We start from the raw sequence: 24,423 nt of genomic DNA, 5'->3' as shown, positions 1-24,423 counted from the left end.
TTCCTACATATAATTCAGGTCACTAAAATATATATAATTTAGTAAATGGTGTCCTAAGTTAAGCCCTGGGGACATATTTTGCATTCTGAAAAGTTCTGGCTCCAGGGTTAAAATATAATTTAAACTGCACCTGCATGTCTGGACTAAGGATCTCAAAAAGCTTTACCAATTTTACAGATGGGAAAATTTAGTGATACCAGATTAAGTAATGATTCCATGGCCACATAGCTAAATTGTAGTAAAATTAGAGTGCATCTAGCTTCCTATTCCCCTGGTTCTACCTATCAGATCATACAGCTTCTCTTAGCAAATGGGAATTTTTCAAATGGCCTAGTGCCCAGATTACACATTCTCCAAAGTATGTAGTTTAGTTATCAGTACAGCCCCACCAGCTCCTTAGCACCTGCAGCTTACAAACCACATGTAGCTGTTTCAAGTGATTTAGAGGAGTAGCAAAAATCTCCTTCTATTGCGTGTTTAAAAAAATAAAACATCCTGATTCTTTCTTATTTAGTGAAGGATAATATACACCTTCATTCTGACTCTTCTGCCTTCCCTGTGTCAACCCATATTCAAATTGATAGAATGGACTAGTAGATCTCTAAAGAGTCTTTCCAATCCATTGAGATTAAAAAGATCATACTTGGAAGAAGCTCATTTAATCTAAAGTTTAAGAAGTTCAGTTTGCCTTAACACTGTACAAAAAACAAAACAAAACAAAAAAAAACAAAAAAACCCAATAACAACACTAGTACCTACCAAAAAAAAGTGGATTGAAAATAAGATAACAAGGAGCAACTCGGTGGTGCACTAGATAGAACACTGACAGTGGAGTTAGGAGGACCTGAGAGAAAGTGAAATTTTTTTTTTTATTATGTTCTGTCAATATGAAAAAACTTTAGAATAGCTTTTTTCCCAAATTACCAATTTTAAAAATGAATCTGCTTAGACCTGAGTGAATATCACACTGATTATTATGATAAAAGTATGAGGTTCAAGCCTCATTTCACTTTTTGCTAGCTTCATAAAGCTAAGGGAAATCATTTCACTCATCTGAGTTTTAATTTTCTCATTTGTAAAATGATAATCCAAACATCTTTCTAAGGTTTTCATTCACAGAAGAGTTACTGATTTGCATTTATTTCTCTGGCAAATTTCTAATGGGGAGTTAGATAACTATATGATAAAATGATAATTTTATATCATAAAACAAAGGAGAAATAAATCATTTTAGTGAGCTCAAGGGCTAACATTGCCAAGACTCTATCTAAACTTATCACTTCCTCAACTCTGACTTAATATATAGAAGGACTTTAAGTGTATCTTATTTTAATTACATAATTAACTTCAGGTTTGGTTAAGAAGATAGTGAGAACGTAATGAAGCTAAGATAATGTTAGTGTTTTGACGTTTTTACTCTAACAGAATATTAAGATACAAGTATGATTTAAATGAAAGCTTCACATATAATTCAGGCACCAATTGTTAAGCATTGAAAAGTCAATTAATCGTTACCTGTAATGATCATGGGATCAGTAATAGGATATAAAGCTTTCCATTCGGAGGTCATCAGTTCACAGAGTCAAAGTCTAAAGTTACTCGCATGTATTCCATTAGAAATTAACATACACACATAAACATATGTGCACATACATGCACACACAGAGAAAGGATACTGAATCCTTTGAATAGTTTTGGAAAAAATTAATGAGGGACTTCATTTCATTTTCTAATAGCCTGGGGGGGAGAGGGGAGTTCAATAAAAACACATTAACCAGCACTAGCTTTCTTGCCAATGTAAACAGAAGGTGAGGAAAGGCAAGGTAAAGGCTATAAAGATAACAAACTATGCTTCTTAGCTGTACATTGTCCAGGAAAAAATTCAAATATGTTGATAGTATAACCTGGAAATTATGATTAGATCCTTTCAATGATGCTATGTTTTAAGAACTCAGTATCTATAATGGATAAAATGACAAACTCTTTCAGTTGTGTGCATATGCAAACGTATAGGTAATATGTATGTTTTAAAGATAAGACAATTCAGGAGAGGTAGAATGGAGCTGGGTTTGAAGTCAAAAAGATTTGAGTACCCAGCCTGTGTCCCATCTATATGGCTGATTGATCTTGAGCAAATTATAGATGTTCTTAATGTCCCAGGAAATTCTCTGATAGAGCTACCAAACTTAAGATCAACAAAAGAGTACAGGTCAAACAGGTAAACATTTAAATAAACAAATATATATTACACACCATTGATAATGTTAATATGTGGTAAACTATGTCAATATGTCTTGAAAGGATTTATATACATTTGAGTTTGACATTGAGACTGACTGCTTTAGTTTGAAGAGCAGGTTCAGATTTATACTGGCAAAGGGAGTTTCTCTTACTAGGAGATGCTTACGACAATAAGAATTGATTACAAAAAAAGAAAAAATGAAAATATGGAAGTTATTAACATAACATATAGTTTAATATATATTTAAAGTATAAGAAACTTCTTGAAGTAGTTTATTTTAAAATATTGTACATTGTTCTTTGCTTGTGTCTAATGCTATGTCTGACCTCTTTGGGATTTTCTTGGCAAAGATACTTCAGTGTTTTACTATTTTTCTCCACATCATCTTGTAGATGTGGAAATTGAGACAAATAGAGTTAACTGACTTTTCCAGGATCATACAGCTAATAAATGTCTGTAAGATAAAACATTTGAATTCAGATCTTCCAGATTCCAGACCAAGTGCTCTATACACTGTCTCGTCTGCTACTCTAAAATACTGCTTACTTGCCCAGAATATATATCCCATGTTTCATGTAAAAATGATGTTGCTGATGGATGATCATTAGGATAGATGCTGAAAGTTGTATTGTAATAGTTTTATTGGTTAACTTGATTCCTTCATACATACTATACATACCTATTTCCCTTTCTAAGTACAGACAAACATTGTAGTCATTAAAGTTAATTTAGCAGCTAAACCAAAGAAGCACAATGTATTTTAAACAACTAACTGGTCACAAAAAAGAAATTTTAAGGTGGGAAAAAAGTAATTATTATAATGAATGGCTATCAATAGAAAGAAATACTAGGGTTTCCAATACATAATAAATGTAATTAATGCTGTATATAACAAATAATTATATGTCATAATCTGTGCACATACACATACAAACACCCATATACATCCATACACTCACAAATTTTGAGTATCTCAAAATCTTAGGTCAGTTTTAAGCCACCAAAACTTAAAACTGTCCCAAGACTTTTGAGACATGCTTATATATAAAATATTTGGATTTTCCATCATGATCTAGTTAATTATTCAACTGAATTTATTAGTAAACATGAATCTTAGAAGCAGAACTAAAGAGTAGATTATAGAAAATAGTAAAAATCAGGAATTTTTACACTTGGAGTGGAGAGAATGTAGAGGATAGATCACTGCAGAAATAGAATATATCCCTGAATAAATTTTACATATTGCTTAAGGTGGGGAACTTGTGAAGAAAAGATGAATAGGTTATAGAAATGAGTTCACTGGGCAAAGTAGTTCTCTAAGTGGTGATTTTGTCATACTTCAAATTTTGGTGCCCAGGAACAAGTTCAGCTCTGACCACTTCATTCTAGTTACTGAGCTAATCAAAGGAAATACTTTCAGCATTCTCATGTATACATATGTATTAAAGGAAGGAATAAGAAAAATAGAAGAAAAACACATATGCTTAATGATATAACTGTATATTTTCTTGCTAAATAAGTGTGCTCTCAAATCTAGAGGAAAAAGTAAAAGCTTCTATTCAGTCTGGTTTTCAAAACATAGGGCCTCAGATTTCACATGAGGGAAAAATCACCCAATTCATTACTGTTCTATTAGACACAAAATTATTTGAGCTAGCCTATTAATTTCAAGTGCCTATATTTTCACAATGCAATAATAGGGCACCCAAATGAAAGTGATCTATAATTATTTTTTTTGTTAATATTTCACAGAGATGTTCAACTGTAGTTTATTTCATTGTTCAATAAATTCTAATACACTTGAAGGACTTGACTTATTAAATTAATACTTTGAGTGATGAATTAATAAGAATAGGTATTGCTGTTCAAACTCTGGCACAGATCATCATGAGAAATACACAAAAGGTGTACCCTTCCATATTGTGCTTTTTGGCACATTTTCACTTACTTGTGTCCAGACTCATGGGCAATAGTAAAAGCTAGACCAAGACCTGTATCTTCATTCACAGTACAGCTGCGATACTTGCTACACATTCCACTTATGGGTGCAAATCCTGTAGAATAGGAAGGCCAAAAGAAAAGGATAACATGGTTATTGGAAAAATTAAAAGGAAGAACTAGATTCTCTTAATTTTCATCTAGTAGACCAATTTGTTTCCCTGAGACTCTTGTGGGAAAATGGGGATGTACTATTTCTAGAATAACCATATAATAACTTTTTTTCAAAATGAAGGAGCTTTAAGGACCATCCATCACATGTAAAACTTAGCCGAGCTTTTATATCCTGCCCCTAATGCACTCTAATGGAATGTGATGAGAATAAATTATTGATTGTTGATCTGGGTGTTTTTCCACAAATTTCTGCTATGTAAAGTCTGAGTCAAAGAGGGTATTGTGCATCTTGCCACTAATTGCATTCAACTGGGTCAAATGTATATACTAGTTTATCCTCACTAAAAATACAGGAGAAATACATTTTTGTGTTATTCCCAGGGTGTTAGTCATTGACTTTTTAGAATAATATGAAAGAGCAGCCTCCAAAAGAGCGCCAATCTAGAGGCCCCCCTCTTGAAACTGAACTGCTTATGGAAAGATGGAAAATTTAAAAATGTTATATTTCTATAGAATATTAACAACTTTTCATAACACTGATTTTCTCCAAGAACATCTCATCATCTTAACCTGAAACCTGATGACTCTGATCTTGGATCAAACATATATTTTAATGAGTTCCATACATCCTAAATTACTTTTAACAAGTTTGAAAAGATTCAAAATTGTGAAAATCAAGTTCCTTACCTTAAGTGTCTGGCAAGGAATAATTCCTATTAGATGAACTATTGGCATAAATCAAAGTAGATTTCTATACTTAGAAAAAGTAACCTTGCACATACAAAAATTCACTCTTTAATGTTATACCTAGTAGGAATCAAGAAACATTTGCCACTAACATGAAAATATACTGAAACTATATAATTTAAAATATTTATATACAAATGGATAATTATATGTGCACCTGTGCAAGTATAGACCCACATCTTTGAAAATACCACATAAAAATCTTACCCAAAGTGTCACATGGCTCATTCTTCCAGGAACATATATCCAGACCAGTAAGTAAGACTGCATGATCATGGCGGGTTCCATCTTTTCCTATCAGTCCAGATTGCCACTGGCAGAAACTACTTAAAGTGTGGTCAGCATGGTGATTGATTACAAGTCCTGGCTACTCAGGAAAGAGCACAACACCACCAACAACATTATAAATCATTATTATCAAAACAAAAATGCACAGTGCTTAGCACTATGCTGGAACATAAGTGCTTAATAACTGTTTATTAATCATAATGAATTAAAATGCTCACAAATTCAAATTACATTTATTTTTCTTTTCTGTCTTTCTGATAAAGAGACAAATGATAAGTATGGCAATATCGCCAAGCTTTTTTTTTTTTTTTTTTTTTTTTTTTTGCTGAAGCAATTGGGGTTAAGTGACTTGTCCAGGGAGACACAGCTAGGAAGTGTTAAGTATCTGAGGCCACATTTGAACTCAAGCCTTTGAACTTCAGGACCGGTACAATATATATTGCGCCACCTAGCTGCCCCACACCAAGTATTAAAAAAAACAAAAACAAAAACCAAAAAAACCCAACCTTTCAGGGCACCTCATAAAATAAGTACAAAGTGAACCCAAATTCATTAAACTTTTATAGACAATTAGAATCGAAAGGAAGATGAGGAACACTATTTTAGTCCAGGGATTCTCATCCCATGATCCTAAGGCATCTACAAGAGATCTGTAAATTTTTTTTTTTTAAATAATAAGACCGTTATATAGCACCTGCCCTATGCTAGGCACTGTGATATGTGCTTTATAAATATTATCTGATTTAATTCTCACAACAATTCTGGGAGAAAAGTGTTATTATTATTATTATTATTATTATTCCCATTTTATGGATGAGGAAACTTGAGGCAAAAAATTTTAGTGGTTCATTACTCTGATAAAGCTATTATATAGGGCAGGATTTGGTGTCTGGTCTTCCTGATTGCAGGAAAAACTCTATTTACTGTACCATTATATGTTAATAACTTTATTTCAATAGTATTGATTTTATTTATGAGTCTATACATTTTGTCTTATCTATTTAAAAACATTACCTCTAAAAATAGAGTCAATCAATGATATCAAACTACAAAAGGGATCCAAGACACAAAAAAAGACTAAATCTCACCTCTTAATTTTAGAAATAAAGAAACTGAGACCCAAAAGATTGTTAGCCACCTAGAGTCACACAGAGGTCCCTACTTAACTAGAACTGAGATTGGTTGCACCCCAGTGCAGTGCTATGACCTTTCTACCATACAGGAGCCTACTATAGCTAAGGTACTGCTTCCTTACAACTGATCACTTTGAGGATGATCATGAAGCAGTGCAATATAATGACATGACTTTGTAATGTGCACCATGTATTTCATTGGCTATTATTATTATTAATTATTTAAAATTGACAATCCAAGGATATCTATGTATGAATACTCATAATTCAGCACACATAATACATGTTCAATGAGAATTTCCTTCTTTAGTGTCATTAGGGTAAAAAAGAATAGGAATTGGATTTGTGACTTTCATTGACATAGGAACAAAGAAATTATCTCTATAAATGCAAGTCTGCATGTTCTCTGTAATGTAGAGATTTAAAGAATTGTAGTAGGGCATTTAAACATTAAATAATTTATTCCAGGGCTATTCAGCCAGTATGTGTCAAGACTTTAACAGAAATTTTTTTTTGGTCCTTAGTATCACCTTGAGCAAATCTTATTTCAGAAGCACTGAAAAAGCACACAAATCTTACTTTTAGTAACCTAGTAAAATTTTTAGAAGTAAGTCACCATTTAAACACACAAATAAATTCTGCTTTGGGCAATTTATAAAACTGCCAACTTGGATCATTAATAAAGAAAATAGAAAATAGAGGTAATAAACAGAATTTGGAGGCAAACAGTTTCATTACAGTGACCATGTTGTGAGTTAAGTTTTATTTTTAGGAACACTATTTCCTGATAAATGTGTATTTTTAGAAGCTTTTTTTTTTTTTTTTGAAACTTTTGAGAAAGTAGCAGTGATAGTAGTAAAAGTATACAATGTTTCATGGTCAACAAATCATACCTTCTATTTAAAATATCTTGGTTTTACCAGGGAAAGGAGTAAACCTAAGTTAAATGCCAATGTGTAAAATGTTTGAAAAGAGACAACATGCCTGAAATTCTTCAGGGGGTGATTTCCAGGAAAATTACATTAATTATAGTTAACACAGGTGTATGATCAAAAGAAAGACTCATCCTCTTTGCAGCTTGGATAAATTCCAAGGTGAAGAAGTTTTAAAACACAAAATAATTAAGCTGTCACTTGAGAAACATTGATTGCTCAGCACACAAAATAAGACCTTTGACTTAAATTTGTTCTCTTTTCCTTTAGGGAGGAGAATAGGGTTGGACATTGGGTGGGTTCACAGGAAAGAAAGCATAAAGTCCATTTGTATTCTGCCAGTGCTTCACCCATCTCTAGCCAAACAAGAGGTAGAGAGGATTTGGTAATGACTGTTTTTACATGGTAAAGTCTGTGTATCACAATCCCTTTAGCCCCCAGTGAATCAATGGGATATTAGCAAAGAGAAGTACAGGAATGGCTCTCTCTTACTATTATACTTCTTCTATTATATTAAGTCTTCTTATCATGACAGACATGGGAAAAACACAAAAGTCACACATATAAATTAGGGATCTGGAGTTGTAGAAAGTGTTTTTCTTTCTAGAGATGTATATAACCAATAATGAGTAAAAAAAATCACTGAAATGGTCACCATTTAAATACATGGACAGATATTGCTTTGGGAAATTTATAAAATAGACAAAGTAGATATCAAGAAGAGATGTTAGTTCAGAAAGTAAAAATTACTTTAATTTCATTGATTCTCTATATGACTCAATATGAAAATGAGTTTAAAAGTAGTGAGAAATATTAGTTAAGCTATTTTGATATAAATTTATTTAGTATCATTGGAAACTATGATACCAAATAAAATTATATCAAAATAGCTTAACTAATTTTAGTCCTATGAAACAAATAGGATATATACTATTTTGTTGTTGTTGTTTTCTACAATCAACCCTGCCACATGGTATTCTAAAATCTCCAATCAGCAAGAGATATGGTCTATATGCTATATTCCAAACATATTTGTAGTTTTTTTTTTAAACAAAGAAACCAACTTAAATCTTTTGAACTCTTTAAAGAATGCAGGCAGTTCTCATCATGCCTTCTATTCTACTCTCACAAGGTAAGATTATTTGACCCCTCTCTATACAAATCACAAAAAATCAAATAATCCTACTGAATTAACTGATGAAAAATTAATTACTTTAGTTATTAAACCGGAATTTTTTTTAGCCTCAGTCAAATTGAGTTAGGGAATAAAGATGGTTATTATATAAATGAGAGTAAAACATTGAATTTGCATTATTTCTTTAAAAAAAAACAACTTTCAGTAATATTGTACCTGCTCTTCTTCTAGAAGAATCAGACCCACAACTGCAATGTTGATGTTACCACCTATTGTTCCATCTTTGAACAAAGCAGACACCTGAGGAAAATAAGAAAATCACATTTGTCATAGAAGCCTTTGCATTTCATATAACTTGCTTTAAAGCACTATTTTCAGAAAGCAGATTTACTTTGTTTTGATATTGCAGCATCATTTTTTATCACATCATTAAGTATATTATAGATGATCCCTCAACAATGCCTGAAGTAAAAAGACAATAAAATAGAGCTTCTGAACCATAAATAGCAATGGAAACAGCCAAAGATTTGATTGGTTACTGATCATCACTATTAATGATTATTAATGCCAGTCTCTGTGGACTGGCCCCAAAACCCAGGAGTATGAGAGAAACATGAGGGAAAAAAATAGACAGAAGAAGAAAATGTAGATGGGGAAGGAAAAAGGAAGAGAAAAATGGCAGCTTAGCAGAAGTAAATGAAACCAGAAACCCTTATGACAGAAATTAATGACAAATATTCCATCAACAGTAAAAACTGACAAAAGAACAAAAGAAGAGCACATGGACAGAACAAAAAAAAAATAATGACTGCAAAACTGAGGGTAAATGGGCTTGCATATCATAGAAGTCTCTGAGGACATATTAAAGCAATACATAGGAGACATCTGCATTTTGTGCAGATATTTAATGAAATATTTAATGAAACTTGGCTTATTAGCCTCAGAGAACATCACTCCATCACAATAGAATTCAATAATAGATATTCACAGTGATGGTTCTGAGGTATCATGAAAAGACAAAATCATATTTAAAAAACTTCATTTACTAAAACAAAAAAATTGACCAATATTGTTCAATAAAAGATGTTAGTACTTACAGTTAGTATACTGTTAAACTTTTCTTATCTGGAAAATTCATTTTTGTGGAACATTTTATGTCTTGAGAATCCCTTACAAAAAATTTGTTTTCAATAATTATTTTTTGAATGAATGAAAGAAGTCAGGAAGAAAAGAATAAATGAAGCAATGCTTCTTATTACTAAGAATCTAATGATAGAGAAAGAATATACTACAAGGTCAGTAGAAAGGCATCTTGAGTGGAAAGAAGTGTCCTTCTATATATTGTTTTTTTAATAATAAAAATTAGGTTATATTCATCAAGTTCCCAGCATTTGTTTTGAAGGCAGAGAATGATTGAGGTATAAGACATTTAAATATCTAAATATTTCCTACTTGAAAAGAGAAACAGTTTTACTCTACTCAAAACATTTCAACTTCTTTCTGGAATTTGTCTTGAAGAGTTTTTTTTTTTTTTTTTTTTTTTTAAGAATTCACAATCACTGAAGTTATTATGGTTATACAAATTTTTATTCAGTCTCTCTTTCTCACACTAATTCCCTTCACTTAATGGCAAACAACTCTTTAGAGAAATTTATAAATAAATCAGCTCTGATTCTAACTTTTTCCTTACTTTCTACATAAAATCAGTTGCTAAGTTTTAAAAATTCTCCTTACATATGTCTTATATCAGTCTTCATCTCTGTTTCCATTGCAAATATCCCAATGCAATTTTTCATTGATTGGATTTTCATATTAGCCACCTACATGTTTTGATGGTTCTAGTCTCTCTAGCTCAACCTGCTCTTTACACTGTTGACAAAGCAATCTTCCTAATGTGAAGGCCTAATCACATTATTCTGCATGAAAACAATTGCCAACTCTTACTATATAGGAAATAAAATGTTTATTCTCTAGTCTGGCATTCAAGATCTTTATTTCATTTCAAATTATTTTTTCAAACTTAATTCATACTACTTCTCTTCATGGATTTTACATTCTAATGAAATTGTCCTACCTGCAGTTCTCACATTTTTCCCTGTCATCTTCTTGGAACTTATTCTGGCAAATTTCCATGTAGAACATTCTTCCCCATTACCTACTAAAATACTTTTTTTTTTTCCCTTTATGGTTCCACTCATTAAAGTAGTTTATTTCTAGCCAGGAAGGTAAAGTTTCAAATTTTGCCTTACACTATTATGAGCTATGTGATGTTGGGCAAGTCACTTAACTCTCAAGTTGAATCTTCATCCGTAAAATAGAGATTATATGAGCATATGCAATACAGGGCTATTATGACAATAAATGGGATAACATTTGAAAAGTATCTTAAAAACTTTAAAAGTGCTTTATGGATATGAGCTATTAATGATGACTATAATATAATAATCACTATTAGTTATGTTCTAATAAAATCTCAGGCCAAACTCAAATAGTTCAAATCCTCTTCAAATTTCATACCACTCTATTCGACTACTCTCATATATTAGTATTAAGATTACTTCTATACTTGTTTTATCACTCTACACAAATTATAAAATCTTTGAGAATAGGGGTATTTTTATTAAATTTCTACTGTTTTAATGTTATAAATGTTATAACAACAGGTATGTTAATATTTATTGAATTAAATTTGCTAAATTCACCAAGAAAGGTTTCTTATAGTTTCTAAATGAATCCCCAAGTAAAGTAACAGAATGTCAAATGCTAATTTAGTGATATTACAGATATTAGGAAAGATTTAATTACCCAGTTGGCCTCAACAAGAAGTGCTATCCTACCATATTGAGTATAGTCAAGACGTATGTTGTAATATTTTCATGACCATGGTTTTGCATCATCTTTTTGTCAACTACCACTAGTGTTTCCACATTCAGTTCATTATTTTTGTGGGTTTTCAGTAGAGAACGCTTGTTTCGCAATGGATACTTATATTCATCAGGTAAGATGAAAAGATCTTCTTTGGGAGGTTTTGGCATATCTGTAAAAGGAAACAAAGGAAATCAATGAAAAGTGGAAAATCTCTTATTTCCAATGGTCCAAGTTAATAGATTGCAATTGATGCTGGCTATCACTATAGCACTTATAAGCTGTTGTTCTTGTGTGTCTTCCTCCATTAGGAAACTAGTAAAATGGTTTTATGTATTATTCATTTCCAGAAGTTGTAGGCATAATTCTCAAAGATTCTTACAATCTTGTGCATATTTTGAAAAGGGGACTTATAAAGCAATAGTTGCAAATTCAAATGAAATTGGCACAAATAATTTTCTTATTTTTAATGATAAATATTGCAAAAGAGCTTTACTTCACCATTTACAACTTTCTCATTCTGTCATTCATTCTCTTACACTGAACTAAATGCCAAGTGCTTAAGGGTAATACTGTAGAGCACAGAATTTGAAGTCCAGATTCCACCATGATTACTTATTTCAGTAAGTTACTTTTTTGGGGCCTCAAATTTATCACCTGAAAAAGGAAAGTATAGACTAGAGAAATTCTAGGGTGTCTTCCAGCTCTAAATCTATGATCCTATGAGCACTTGAATACCTATTTTACTTGTCTCAACTGGATTGTGTCTCCCAGAAGTAGGACTTTTATTAGCTTTGTGTTAAAAAGCAAGAATAACAACAAAATCTCTTATCCCAGATCCTAATGTGATGTGAACCATCTGAACACACTATAAATATTTATTTAGAAAACAAAGACTTTTTTGTTTGTCAAGTTAGAATAACTAGGTTGAGATTTTGTTTATGGCTTTTTTGTTTGTTTTGGTTTGGGTATGTACAATTGGTAGGTAGAGATATGGGAAGCAACATTCCCTTCTAGCTCTATATGAACTTATGATCCAAATAAGGTTGTGTGAAAATTATCTTTGGACAGAAAAAATTTTAAAATGTGGTTAGACTTTGTGTTATACAATTTCAAATGTGGGATTGGCAAATGCAATTGTTTAATTGGTAAATTATATGTCTGATCTTGGAAATCTTAGGAAACTATAATTGTAAAATATGCAGTAAGCAGAGAGTGATTTTTTAAAGACTTGTAATCACATCTAGCATTATACAAACGCAATGGCTACTCTCTGCATTAAACATTGTTTTTAAACCATACTCACTGTTCTTTATTGAAATATCCCCAAATTTAATTAGTATATGTTATAGTTATCCTTTAAATGTCATAAAATCCATTCAGAATGTCCCCAATAGATAATGCATAGGGTTCAATTAATTCTTTATCAGTCCATCATTATATAATCCAAGCTGCTGAATAGTGAGTTGAGTATGCTTTATCAGGTAAGAGAACTCCTAAACAAATATTCAGGACTTTGTCGATTCTATTTATGAAACTTGATTGCATCACAAATAAAGATTGAATGTTAACTGATATCTTAGAGAAAGAAAATAGAAAAAGAAATTCAATTCATGAATTGAGGTATTAAAAAATCCAATATTAAAAATTAATCATGTTATGTTGTGCCACAGTTCTCTTTTATTATCCTGACTCAGTTTCCCTAAATTGTCCTGCCTTGGTTTCCCTGAATTGTAACCTAATTTTTCTGGTCAATACTGCAACCACCCCTCCCTCTTAATTATCAGAATATTTGACAAGGATAAAAGATCTTATATTTTATAATATTAGAATCCTCTCCCCATCTCAAGCTATCAGAATATCAGATACCATCTTATCAAGATGCTTCTCCCCATCTCTGGGGTGCCTCCCCCCATTATGTCATCCCCATCTCTGATGGCTCCCCCCCATCTTGTCAGAATTGGATTGTTAGTCCCGTGTTCCCACTCTCAGCACCTTGACTCCACCCCTGCCTCTGTCTACCCCCTGTGTCTGAGCCATGTATATATGTCATTGAGAACTCACATTGTTTGCTGGATTCTTGGAGTTGATAGTCTCATTCAGCCCTGGGACCAAGCCATGGATCCATTTGGTCCTAGTAAGTCTCTCCCTTTCAAATAAAATATTCAATATTCTCTAATCTCTATCTTGCCTCAGTTTCTCTGGCATTACAGTTAGGTTTTTTTTTTCCCTATTTAATCTTACGTGATTAATATTCAATATCAAAGATGGCGTAGAGGACTATCAGCAAAAACTAAGAGCATAGTTCTGGGTGGGAAAGCTAAGATTTTAGAGAAAGATTAAGAGTAAGAATGAAGTAAAATTCAAGAGAGAAAAGGAGGAAGAATCAATGGAACTTTTCAGGAACATTACCATCCCATAAAACTTCCAAGCTGTTCAGAAAGCATGGAATAATTTTCTTCCCCCACCCCTTAAGGAAGAGTTATATGTAGATAAGAACTTAGACTCTAACAATGTTCTTTTAAAGACAGGTGATTAAGTAAACAAGAAAGAAGAGATTCATTTATTTTGAAAATCAATCAAAACAACCACACTTCTCTTGGAGCTACCTATACTGCTTACTTCAGACTCGTGACCTCTGTCCTGCTACTTGTTTCAACTCTGGCTATATATGATCTATCAAAAAAAGTAACAATTAATTAATTAGCTCTGATTTTTGTGAGAAAGGGACTTGAAGAAATAGAAGGGATTGTAAAAAAGGATTTGAAGGGTTTTATAATTATGAAAAATGTATGGAACTGAATATATTGAAGAGGAAATCTGTGAAGATTTGAGGGAAAATTGAAGTAGATAGAGAGAGGAGGAGAATTAGAAGAATGGAATCTAAACAAGAGAAAGTCCAAAGAAGGAGGAGGAGAATTCTAAGAATAATACAATGAAAGCAGAAGGACCCAATGAAAATAAGGAGTGACAGGTGATATAACTGAGCTAAAAAAAGAGGAAATCTGAAGAAAAAGAAGAATGGCTTTAACAGATTGAATTAAGAAGAAAGAAGTTAGTAATATGTCAAAACTATTTAGCAAAGACAAAACAATGTAACCTTAAATTACCAGGACAAGGGAATGGATTTGGCTATGTCTTGTCAAAGTACTAGCAAGGTGAGAACCAAAGAAATAGTACTAGAGTGAAGACTCCCACAAAAACAAAACATAGAATGAAATTTGTTGCAATAGTTGCCCAGGGAATCAACTCGCAAGAGAACAAGGGACTCCAAATCTCACTTTCTTAAATAAAAAAAAAAGCAATGTACATTTGTCACTGTGTTTCATAGATATTTCTTTTGTTTTTATTTCTGTCACAGCTAAATAAAATTATTATCTATGTTCAAAATGCAAGGAAGATAATGGAGTTTGTGGGTCATCTCTGAATTCTTATCTTAGCAGTGAGAATGAATTCTTCCTTACAAGAAACAGATAGGTTAAATAGAAAATAAAGAAGAAAAAATAATTTTAAAAGGTAGAAGTAAATTGGAAAGTGGAGGAATATAAAAGAAAGTAGAAAGGGTATAAGGGCCAATGAATATTTGGAAATAAGTGGGTTATAAGATTTTTCTTGAAGAGAAGGGAGATATATATTTTACCTCCCAAAAATGGGTCCAATAACTAAGAAAAGAAAAAGTTCTCAAAAAAAAATGATATGTATGCAAAGGAACTCTTGAACCAACATATATTTAAAAATACACATAAAGTATATAGACACAGGAAAAATAAGAGTCTGGATAAAAAAGCATAGCATATACATAGCAAAAGCAAAAAGCATAGCAAAAAGGATTAAAAATACATAATCTCATATCATATCATATTGAATTAAAGCTCAAAATGATCTGAGACTGAGAAGTAAAGCTAAGAACATAAATATTAAGCCTTATTAGCAAAAGAGGAATTTGCGATCTGAGTTAGGACTACTGTTCTAGGCAGATGGAATGAAGACAAAGTATAAAGGACAGATAGCATCATACTTGAATCCTTTTTTTATGTGTGTGAGTTCTATCAGCAAAAATGAATAATCAATTAGTTAGAAAAGATATAAAAGTATTAAATAAGTTATTATTAATGAAGATAAGTAGGAAAGTAAGAAGAGTTTATGGGCTTGACCCAGATGAATTAAAGTCACCAGTTTCTGATGAACTATATTTGAATGTAATAAAAAAATCAATAGATATGATTATCATACTAGTGTCAATGATAGCTGAAAGATCATGGGGAACAGGAATGATGCTTTAAGAGGACAAAAGCTATCCAATTTTCAAAAACAATAAGAGAATGAAATTTATACTATAGCACATGAGCTTGGCTGATTATTGGGAAGAAGTCTTAGAATGAATCATTAACGAATAGTTAGTGAAAAAATCTATAAAGATAAGCAGTAATCATGAGGAATCAACAGGGGTTCATTAAAAACTGTTCAATTAACTAATTTCATTTTTGAAATGGTTACTAGACTGGCAAGGCAATATAATATAGTATATAAAGAGCTGGATGAGAGCCAAGAAGAACATAGTTTCAAGTACTACCTCTGACACATTCTTGCTCTGTTGCTGGAACAAGTCACTTACCTCTCATTGCTCTGAACAATTTTCTGATATATGAGTGACAATCTGCATTAGTTTAGAGAGTTTTCTCATCTGAGAATACTGTATATTAATGTAATTACAAACATATTTCTAGATCAAGTGAATGATGAAAATATAATTAACTAAATATTAGTAAAAATATTATGTTATCCTTCTGGATCCTTCTGGAAAAGATAGATAGGTGTGGTCTAAACAAAAGTATATTTAAATGAGGCCATAACTGGATACATATCTGGCTACAAAGAGTGAGTAGTCATTAATGGTTTAAAGTCATTTTGAAAGGAAGTCTCCAATTCAGTAGTTAAAAAAATTTCTAAAACCATTGTTGAAATATTTTTATTACCTATTCATATAAAAGTATACATGACATACTCTTTAAAATTTGCATATGGCAAAGATGTAAGGAATACCCAGTACCATGAATGAAAGTCTGGGTCCATAAAAATGTTATCATTGGACTAAATTTATTACAAGCAAAATTTAGTAGAATAAATGAAAAGTCTTACAATTGTTTTTAGAGAAATAATTTCACAGTTAAGGATGAGAGAGACCTAGCTATTCAGTAGTTCATTAAAAAATTCTTAAGGGGCAGCTAAAAGGCACAGTGGATGGAATACCAACCCTGAAGTCAGGAGGACCTGAATTCAAATTTGACCTTAGACACTTAATACTTCCTAGCTGTGTGACCTTAGGCAAATCACTTAACCCTAATTGACTCAACCAAAAAAAAATTTTTTTTTGAATGTCTTAGTGGATAGTAACCACAAAATAAACCAACAGGGTGATATGGCAGCCTGTTCATGAATTTTACTCTATATTGAAAAGTGCAGCATCAGTGACTTAGGATGCTGATAGTCTGCAGTAAATGAAAATATATTTGAATGAAATGAATATATTTGTATTCTGTACATTTTATATTTTAAGTTTTTTGAAAGTTATAGCAAAGCCAAAGGCTTACTCATCATTTTCATGTGCTAATGCATATGATTAATAACTTAATAATAAATTGCTAAGCTTTATCTTTTCAAATAAAATTATATATTTTTCTTTTATCATGAATTTGTTGACTGATCTTTTCTAGTATACAATTTATATTTCTACTATCTGTAAATTATTATAATGATATAGCTACTTGTTTCTTTATTGATTCATATACCAAGAAGTCTTAAATTAAAAAAGAAGATAAGTTCTATGGTTCTAGCGTAAAGACATCTTCCTGATGCAATTTTTTTAGAGGGTTAATGCAAATCTAGACAAGAGAGAAAATAATTTTTAAATATCTAAAATAAAAAAATAGTTAAACCCAAAAGGAAATTGTATTTAACTCTATTATTTTGAATATTATCTCCTACCTAGATTCAACCTCGAATCACACCTATCATTCTCTATTTTTGCTTCTTCCTACTCATATGCTGCTGAATGAAAGTGGAGAAAGTCATAATCATTTTGAATGAATTGACTACAGATTTATGTTACACAATCACAACTAGGCCCTTATTGCTTCTTTGCAATCTTTCTATATTTGTGTTATCAATTTGCTATTCTCGTCTCCATAGCAGCTCTTCCAAAGTTTTTTCATCCCTCCTTAAATCTCCCGTGGCTCTCTTTCTTCCCTTCTGTCAATTGAGATTTTTGCCTCATATTTTATGGGAAAAAAATGAGCTTCTGATTCTTCTTCCTTCTTTCTCATTTTATATCACTTAAATGTTTTCTGCTGTGATCTCTTCTTTCATTCCTGTCTCACACGATAAAATGGTCTTACTCTTTACTATAGCTAATTGTTCTACTTGTTCAAATAATCTCATTCCATTCCATTTCCCCCAACAGAATGTTTTATCTGTTATTCCTCTCTTTCACTTTTCACTATTCTTTCACTTTATTTTCAATCTTTTTTTTTGGTCAACTAGCTTCTTTCCACCAAACATGTCCACATCTTCTTTATTCTAAAAACAAAAACTCTTATTTTATACTTTCATCCCCACTAACTATTGACCTGTGTCTCTTCCATCTTTTGTAGTTAAAACTTCTTGAAAAAAAAAAAAACACCTACCACTTTTTCTTTCATGTTTTTTTAACCCCTCACAATTTAGCTTCTTGCCTCTTTATTCCATTGAAAGTACTCTAAAAATTTATTGATTATCTTTTAGTTGCCAAATCTACTCATCTTTTTTTCAGTTCTCATTCCCTGTTACCTCTCAGTAGTTTCAAGATGATTAATCACTTACTAATTCTTCACAGTTTCTGCTCTTTAGTTTTTCTGGATGCCACTCTTTCTCAGTTCTACTCTTACCTGACGTCTCCCTTTTACTCTTTTCCTTAATCTTCATTAAGATTATTGTTAAAGGTAGTCCCACAGAATTTTAGCTTGAGCCCTCTTATTTCTTTCCTCCAAACAACTTCACTTGGTGATCTGACTAGCTGGTGTGATTTTAATTACCATTTCTTTGCTGATGATTCTCACATCTTTCTATCTTGCCTCAATATCTCTTCTGCTAATCTTTCAGAAATCTCAAAGTGGATGTTCACTAGGAATCTTATATAAAAGATGTCCAAAAAATAACTTATTATCTTTCTTTCTAAACTTTTCTTTCTTTTCTAATTCCCTTACTTGTGGGAGTCAACAGCATCTTCCCAGTTGCTCAGACTCATTACCTAAGAGAAATGCTCAACTCTTCACACTTACTCCATAACTACTCTTGTCAAGAATTGTCAGTTTTCATCTTTTCAATTTGTAGTCTTAGAGAGATGCCAGAGAGCACTAAAAGGGTTAATTGACTTGCCTAGGGTGACACAGTCAATGTGTGTCTGAGGCAACACTGCAACTCAGATCTTCCTGAAATTTAGTGAGCTCTCTCTCCACTATAACAATATGTTGTCTCTATAAAAAAGAATGAAATAAAACCAAAAATTGCCCTTACATACATTTCTTGCGCCTTCCACAGAAGTGCTGCTTTTGTGGGTGCTTGAGGTTAAATCCATGGTGGAAATGCTGATTTTCTTGGTATAATCTGTTGTGCTTTTCCAGCTCTCTTTTGCTCTCAATCATCATGATTTCATTATCACTGTGAGGCTGGGCTCCTATGGATCTTTTGTAAAGTACGTGGGAGTGTTGTCCATCAGGTGCTGAATAATTCAGTTTAAGGGCTAGATGCAGAGGAAGTGGTTTCAAGAAGTAATCTGCTTCCTGGGTTCTTATCAAACCTGACTGAAGGAAAGAAGAAAACATAGTTAATCACTGTGCTATATTTGGAATTGACATTAGAAAAATGCTCATCACCAGAAAGTTGACTGACACATGATGATTTTCTACTTGATATCTCTATAGAACTATGCATGCATAGATTATAAGCATGTGCATATACATATACAAGCAAAGTAAGAGATGGTCCACAGTAAATCATAAAGGCTACCTAATAAGGCAAGAAGAGATTTTAATTTGCATATCAATAAAAATAGACTCCCCCCATCATTGATAAAATACAACCCTTTAGTTTTGAAAAGTCAGTAATGGATAAATGAACTATTCTCCAAATTGAATATTCATTGTCAGCTTTTCACATAATTTCTCTTTACTTTGGATGAGCCAATATTTGAGAGATTTCAGGAAACTGGAATGAGAATGAAAATTATAGATTCTGACTCTTAAAAAGGCAGGAAATATTAGTCCAATCTGGTTATCTTGGTTAGGCAGAAATTAAAGCTGTAGCAGTTAAACTTTTGTGTGCAAAGTCACACCATCTGAGAGCTGGAATAAGAACTTCCTGGCTAGAATTACTTCCATTACATCATGCTGCTGAATAATTCTCAGAATAGACAAGATCCCTAGATGGATTTTCAAAAGTTACTAAATACTGTTATCTTCTTCCAAGAGAGAATATTATTAGCTTTCCATTATTTGTGATCCCAAGTTTCTCTATAAAGAGCTGAAGTATATCTCCATAAAATTGTGTAGAGATTCAGGGATATGTTTGGAATACAATTCCATTTAACAAACTCCTGCCTATAACTAAACATTTCTCTCAACTCTATTGTATTTCCCAATTCTCTCTATTCTCAGTAACACTATAATCATGGCTCCTAATTCACAAGCTACATATTAGGTTTTGAAATTGGAAGACCTAAGTTTGAATATTGTCTCAAATATCAATTATATAAATATATGTATATGTGTGTGTGTGTATGACACTGGGTAAGCCATTCGACCTCTCAGTCTTTGTTTACTCTGTAAAACAGGGATAATAAACCTCTTAGGATAATACTAATAATTATAGCATATATGTACAGATAGGTAAGAGCTATTTGAAATATTGTTAATGTTTTATTATCATATTATTAATTTAGAGATTGCATGCTATCATATTTAGAAAGCTTGTATCAGAGTCAGGAAATTCTGGATTCAAGTCCTACTTCTAGCTTTGTGATTCTTAATTCATCAATTAATCTTTTAATGCCCCCATTATTAAATGATTAGTAAATTCTAAATATTGAATTTAACATTTTAGTTATCTATTTCCCTTCCCCCAAAAATTTCTCTATATTTTCTCTATCCTAAATTAATAGCATCCCCCATCCCATGATTACAGATAATTCCACTAATACCTCTTATTAAAAAAAATAAGCCATCAAAGAAGAAAGAACCACACTATTTTTAAAAAAAATAATTATAACTTTTTATTGACAGTACATATACATGGATGATTTTTTTTTTTTTACAACATTATCTCTTGCACTCACTTCTGTTCTGATTTTTCCCTTCCTTCCCTTCACTCCCTGCTCTAGATGGTAAGGAGTCTTATACATGTTAAATATGTTATAGAATATTCTAGATACAATATATGTGTGCAGAACCAAACAGTTCTCTTGTTGCAAAGGAAGAATTGGATTCAGAAGGTAAAAATAACCTGGGAAGAAAAACAAAAATGGAAACAGTTTACACTCATTTCCCAGTGGTACCTCTCTGGGTGTAGCTGATTCTGTCCATCATTGACCATTTGGAACTGAATTAACTCTTCTCTTTGACAAAGATATCCATTTCCATCAGAAGACATCCTCATATAGTATTGTTGTTGAAGTGTATAATAATCTCCTGGTTCTGCTCATTTCACTTAGCATCAGTTCATATAAGTCTCTCCAAGTCTCTCTGTATTCATCCTGCTGGTCATTTCTTACGGAACAATAATATACCATAACATTCATGTACCACAATTTACCCATCCATTCATTTTTCAATTTCTAGCCACTACAAAAAGGGCTGCCACAAGCATTTTGGCACATAGAGGTCCCTTTCCCTTCTTTAGTATTTCTTTGGGATATAAGCCCAGTAGTATCACTTCTGGATCCAAGGGCATGCACAGTTTGATAACTTTTTGGGCATAATTCCAGATCGCTTTCCAGAATGGTTGGATTTGTTCACAACGCCATCAACAATGCATCAATGTCCCAGTTTTCCCACAACCCACCCAACATTCATCATTATTTTTTTCCTGTCATCTTAGCCAATCTGATAGGTGTGTAGTGGTATCTCAGAGTTGTCTTAATTTGCATTTCTTTGATCAATAGTGATTTAGAACACCCTTTCATATAAGTGGAAATAGTTTCAATTTCATCATCTGAAAATTGTCTGAAGTACAACACTATTCAAACATATTATGGAAACAGGGAAGACCAAGGTTCATCTTCAGAAGAGAACACTTTAGTAAAAAGAAAGCTTCTATCCCAAATAGTCATGTAAAATGGCTTCCTGCCAATAGAGAATTTATAGAAGAAATTTAAAAAAGAATTCAACAATCAAATGATTTTGAAATCATTGAAATTGAAACATTGAAGAAAAACTAAAGGAAAAAATAAAGCTATCCAAGAAAAACAAGATTATGAAAAAAAAGTTAACCAATTAGAAAAGGAGGTACAGAGTCTCAAAGATGAAAATAACTTTTGAAAATTAGAGTTGGTCGAGAGGAAGCAACTGAAGCTATGAAAGACCAAGAAATAACAGCTTATTTTAAAAATGAGAAAATAGAACAGAATGTGAAACACCTCAGAAGAAAAAAAAATAGATCAACCAATCTATTGGAGAAATCTATTGGAGTGTTCCAAATCAAGCAATAATAGAGAACAGATCAAGAAGAGAAAATACAAGAATAATTGGACTGCCAGAAAGTTGTGACCAAAAAGAGGACCTTGACACAATAATGTAGGAAATAATCCTAAAAATTGTCCCGGAGTGATAGAACATAAGGGAAAAGTAGAAAAAGAAAAAAAAAATACATCTATCACCCCCTCAAAGACATCCTTTGTGGAAAACACATAGGGATACGACTGCGAAATTTTGAAACCATATCAAAGAGAAAATTTTGCAAGAAATAAGAAAAAAAACAATTCAAATATACTGAAGCTACAATTAAAATTGGACAAGACTTATCAGCAGCTACAATAAAACATCACAGGTCTTGGAATCCTATCTACAGATAAGCAAAAGAACTAGGTTTGCAGTCAAAAATATCATCCAGCAAAATTATCTATACTTTTCAATGAGAAAAATATACATTCAATGAACTTGCAGATTTTCAGGACTTTCTATCAACCCAAACTGAACTTAATAGAAAATTTACCATATAAGAGCCAATATCAAAGAATAATTTTAAGGAATTCAATATGGACAAACTGTTTAAACATGGACTTTTTTTTTCTACATGGGAAATGTATACTTTATATTTAAGATTTATATCAATAATAGGGTAAGCTCAAAAGAAAGATTGGCAGAATAAAGGTAAAAATAGTAATCATGTTATACATATGAGATGCAGAGCAAGAATAAACACAGCGGCATTAGAGGGGCAGGGGGACTTATAGTTCTAAAAACCTACTCATATTAGGAATGGATTCAAAAGGCAACACTACATATATACTAAGAAGGGTATAGCATCCTCCAAAATCTATTAAAAACATATGAGGAAAGGGATAGGTAGATGGGGAAGCAAAGAATGAAGAAGGAAGATAAGGGAGGGATCCCTGGGTAGGGGGAACGTTGAATAATTATAAGCCAAATTATGGAGCAGAATTTAATGAAAGAGTCAGGAGGGATAGGTAAGGCATTGTATGTGGGATGTGTCTATGCAAGTCTGTGTATGTATATATATATATCGACATATGCATAAATAAATATTTTCTTATTATAGTTTCCTTAGAGGTAGTAGAGGAATGAAGGAGAGATATGTGTGTATGTATATGTATGTATACCTACATATGTATATATAAATAAATATTTTGTTAACTATAGCCTACTTGGGGGTGGGGGAATGAAAGAGGAGGAAAAGAATAGACTTAATAAGGTGTGCATCAGAGGACAAAAGAACAATTTACAAGGAAGTCAAGAAAAGATGGACACTCATGAATATAATTTCTTCTACTTACAGACACACATATTTATATATATTTTCTTAAAATAGTATTTGTTGTTATATATTTTGAATCCTTCTTGTTCTCCTGGGCACATGATAATGTTCTCTTTTGTTTTGTGTTGCTTTTCTGTTTTTTTTTTTTTTTTTGCTTATTTTGTTTCTTCAAAAAATAAATTTGGAAAAAAAAACTGGGAGAAAAACAAAATAAAATGTAACATTTCCATTGCAAGCCAGTGGAAGCCAGGGAAAATGCTCAGGATGGAATATCATATGAGAGAAGCATCAAGGAGGCCTATGCCATTGGATCACAGAATGCATATAATGATGTAAGGTATAAGAAAAATGGAATATAGGAAGTGGACAGGTTATTAAATGGTTCAAAAGCTCAAAAGAACTTTTTACATTTATTCTGGATGTAATGGGGAATCACTAGAGTTTACTGAATGCAGGTATATGATATGGTCAGATTTCTGCTTTAGGAAGATGAATATGACAGCTGAGTGAAGAAAGAATTAAAGTGGTGAGAAATATGAGGGAAAAAGACCAATTACCAGGCTATTACAATAGAGCAACTATAAGGTGATTTGAATTAGGACTGGTGTAATGTCAAAAGACAAGAAGGTAGCTACACAGAAAGAAATCTCATGAAGATAGAAATGACAAGATCTGGCAACTTCTTGAATACAGGGGAATGAGATCCAGTGAGGAGTTGAGTTTATCACCTAAGTTTCTAGTTTGAATGACTGGGAGGATGATGTCCTCAACAGCAATAGGGAAGTTAGCAAGAGAGGATGGTTTTGGGGGAAAGATAATGAGTCCATTTTGGAACATAATGATTTTAAAATATTTATAGGACATACAGTTCTATAGGTCTAATAGTTGAATTTCACTGCTTTGGATGGAAATAATTCTAAAACATAGCATACATTTCCTTCTTTC

At 32.1% G+C, this 24,423-nt stretch overlaps 1 protein-coding gene across 1 annotated transcript in view; it reads right to left on the bottom strand.

Moving 5' to 3' along the window:
* ADAMTS16 (ADAM metallopeptidase with thrombospondin type 1 motif 16) overlaps positions 1 to 24,423 on the bottom strand; it is a 215,537-nt gene that overhangs the window by 138,144 nt on the left and 52,970 nt on the right. Inside the window, exons 4-8 of the mRNA XM_051973434.1 lie at positions 19,010 to 19,292; positions 11,427 to 11,626; positions 8,806 to 8,889; positions 5,309 to 5,468; positions 4,191 to 4,296 (exon numbers count right to left, since the gene is read on the bottom strand). Coding sequence (XP_051829394.1) covers positions 4,191 to 4,296; positions 5,309 to 5,468; positions 8,806 to 8,889; positions 11,427 to 11,626; positions 19,010 to 19,292 — 833 coding nt within the window. The remainder of the gene's footprint in view (positions 1 to 4,190; positions 4,297 to 5,308; positions 5,469 to 8,805; positions 8,890 to 11,426; positions 11,627 to 19,009; positions 19,293 to 24,423) is intronic.

This window comes from Antechinus flavipes, chromosome 1, assembly GCF_016432865.1.
Source record: "Antechinus flavipes isolate AdamAnt ecotype Samford, QLD, Australia chromosome 1, AdamAnt_v2, whole genome shotgun sequence".
NCBI classification, from domain to species: domain Eukaryota; kingdom Metazoa; phylum Chordata; class Mammalia; order Dasyuromorphia; family Dasyuridae; genus Antechinus; species Antechinus flavipes.
The sequence above is the reverse complement of the archived record's forward strand: the minus strand, read 5'-3'. Positions and strand labels throughout refer to the sequence as shown.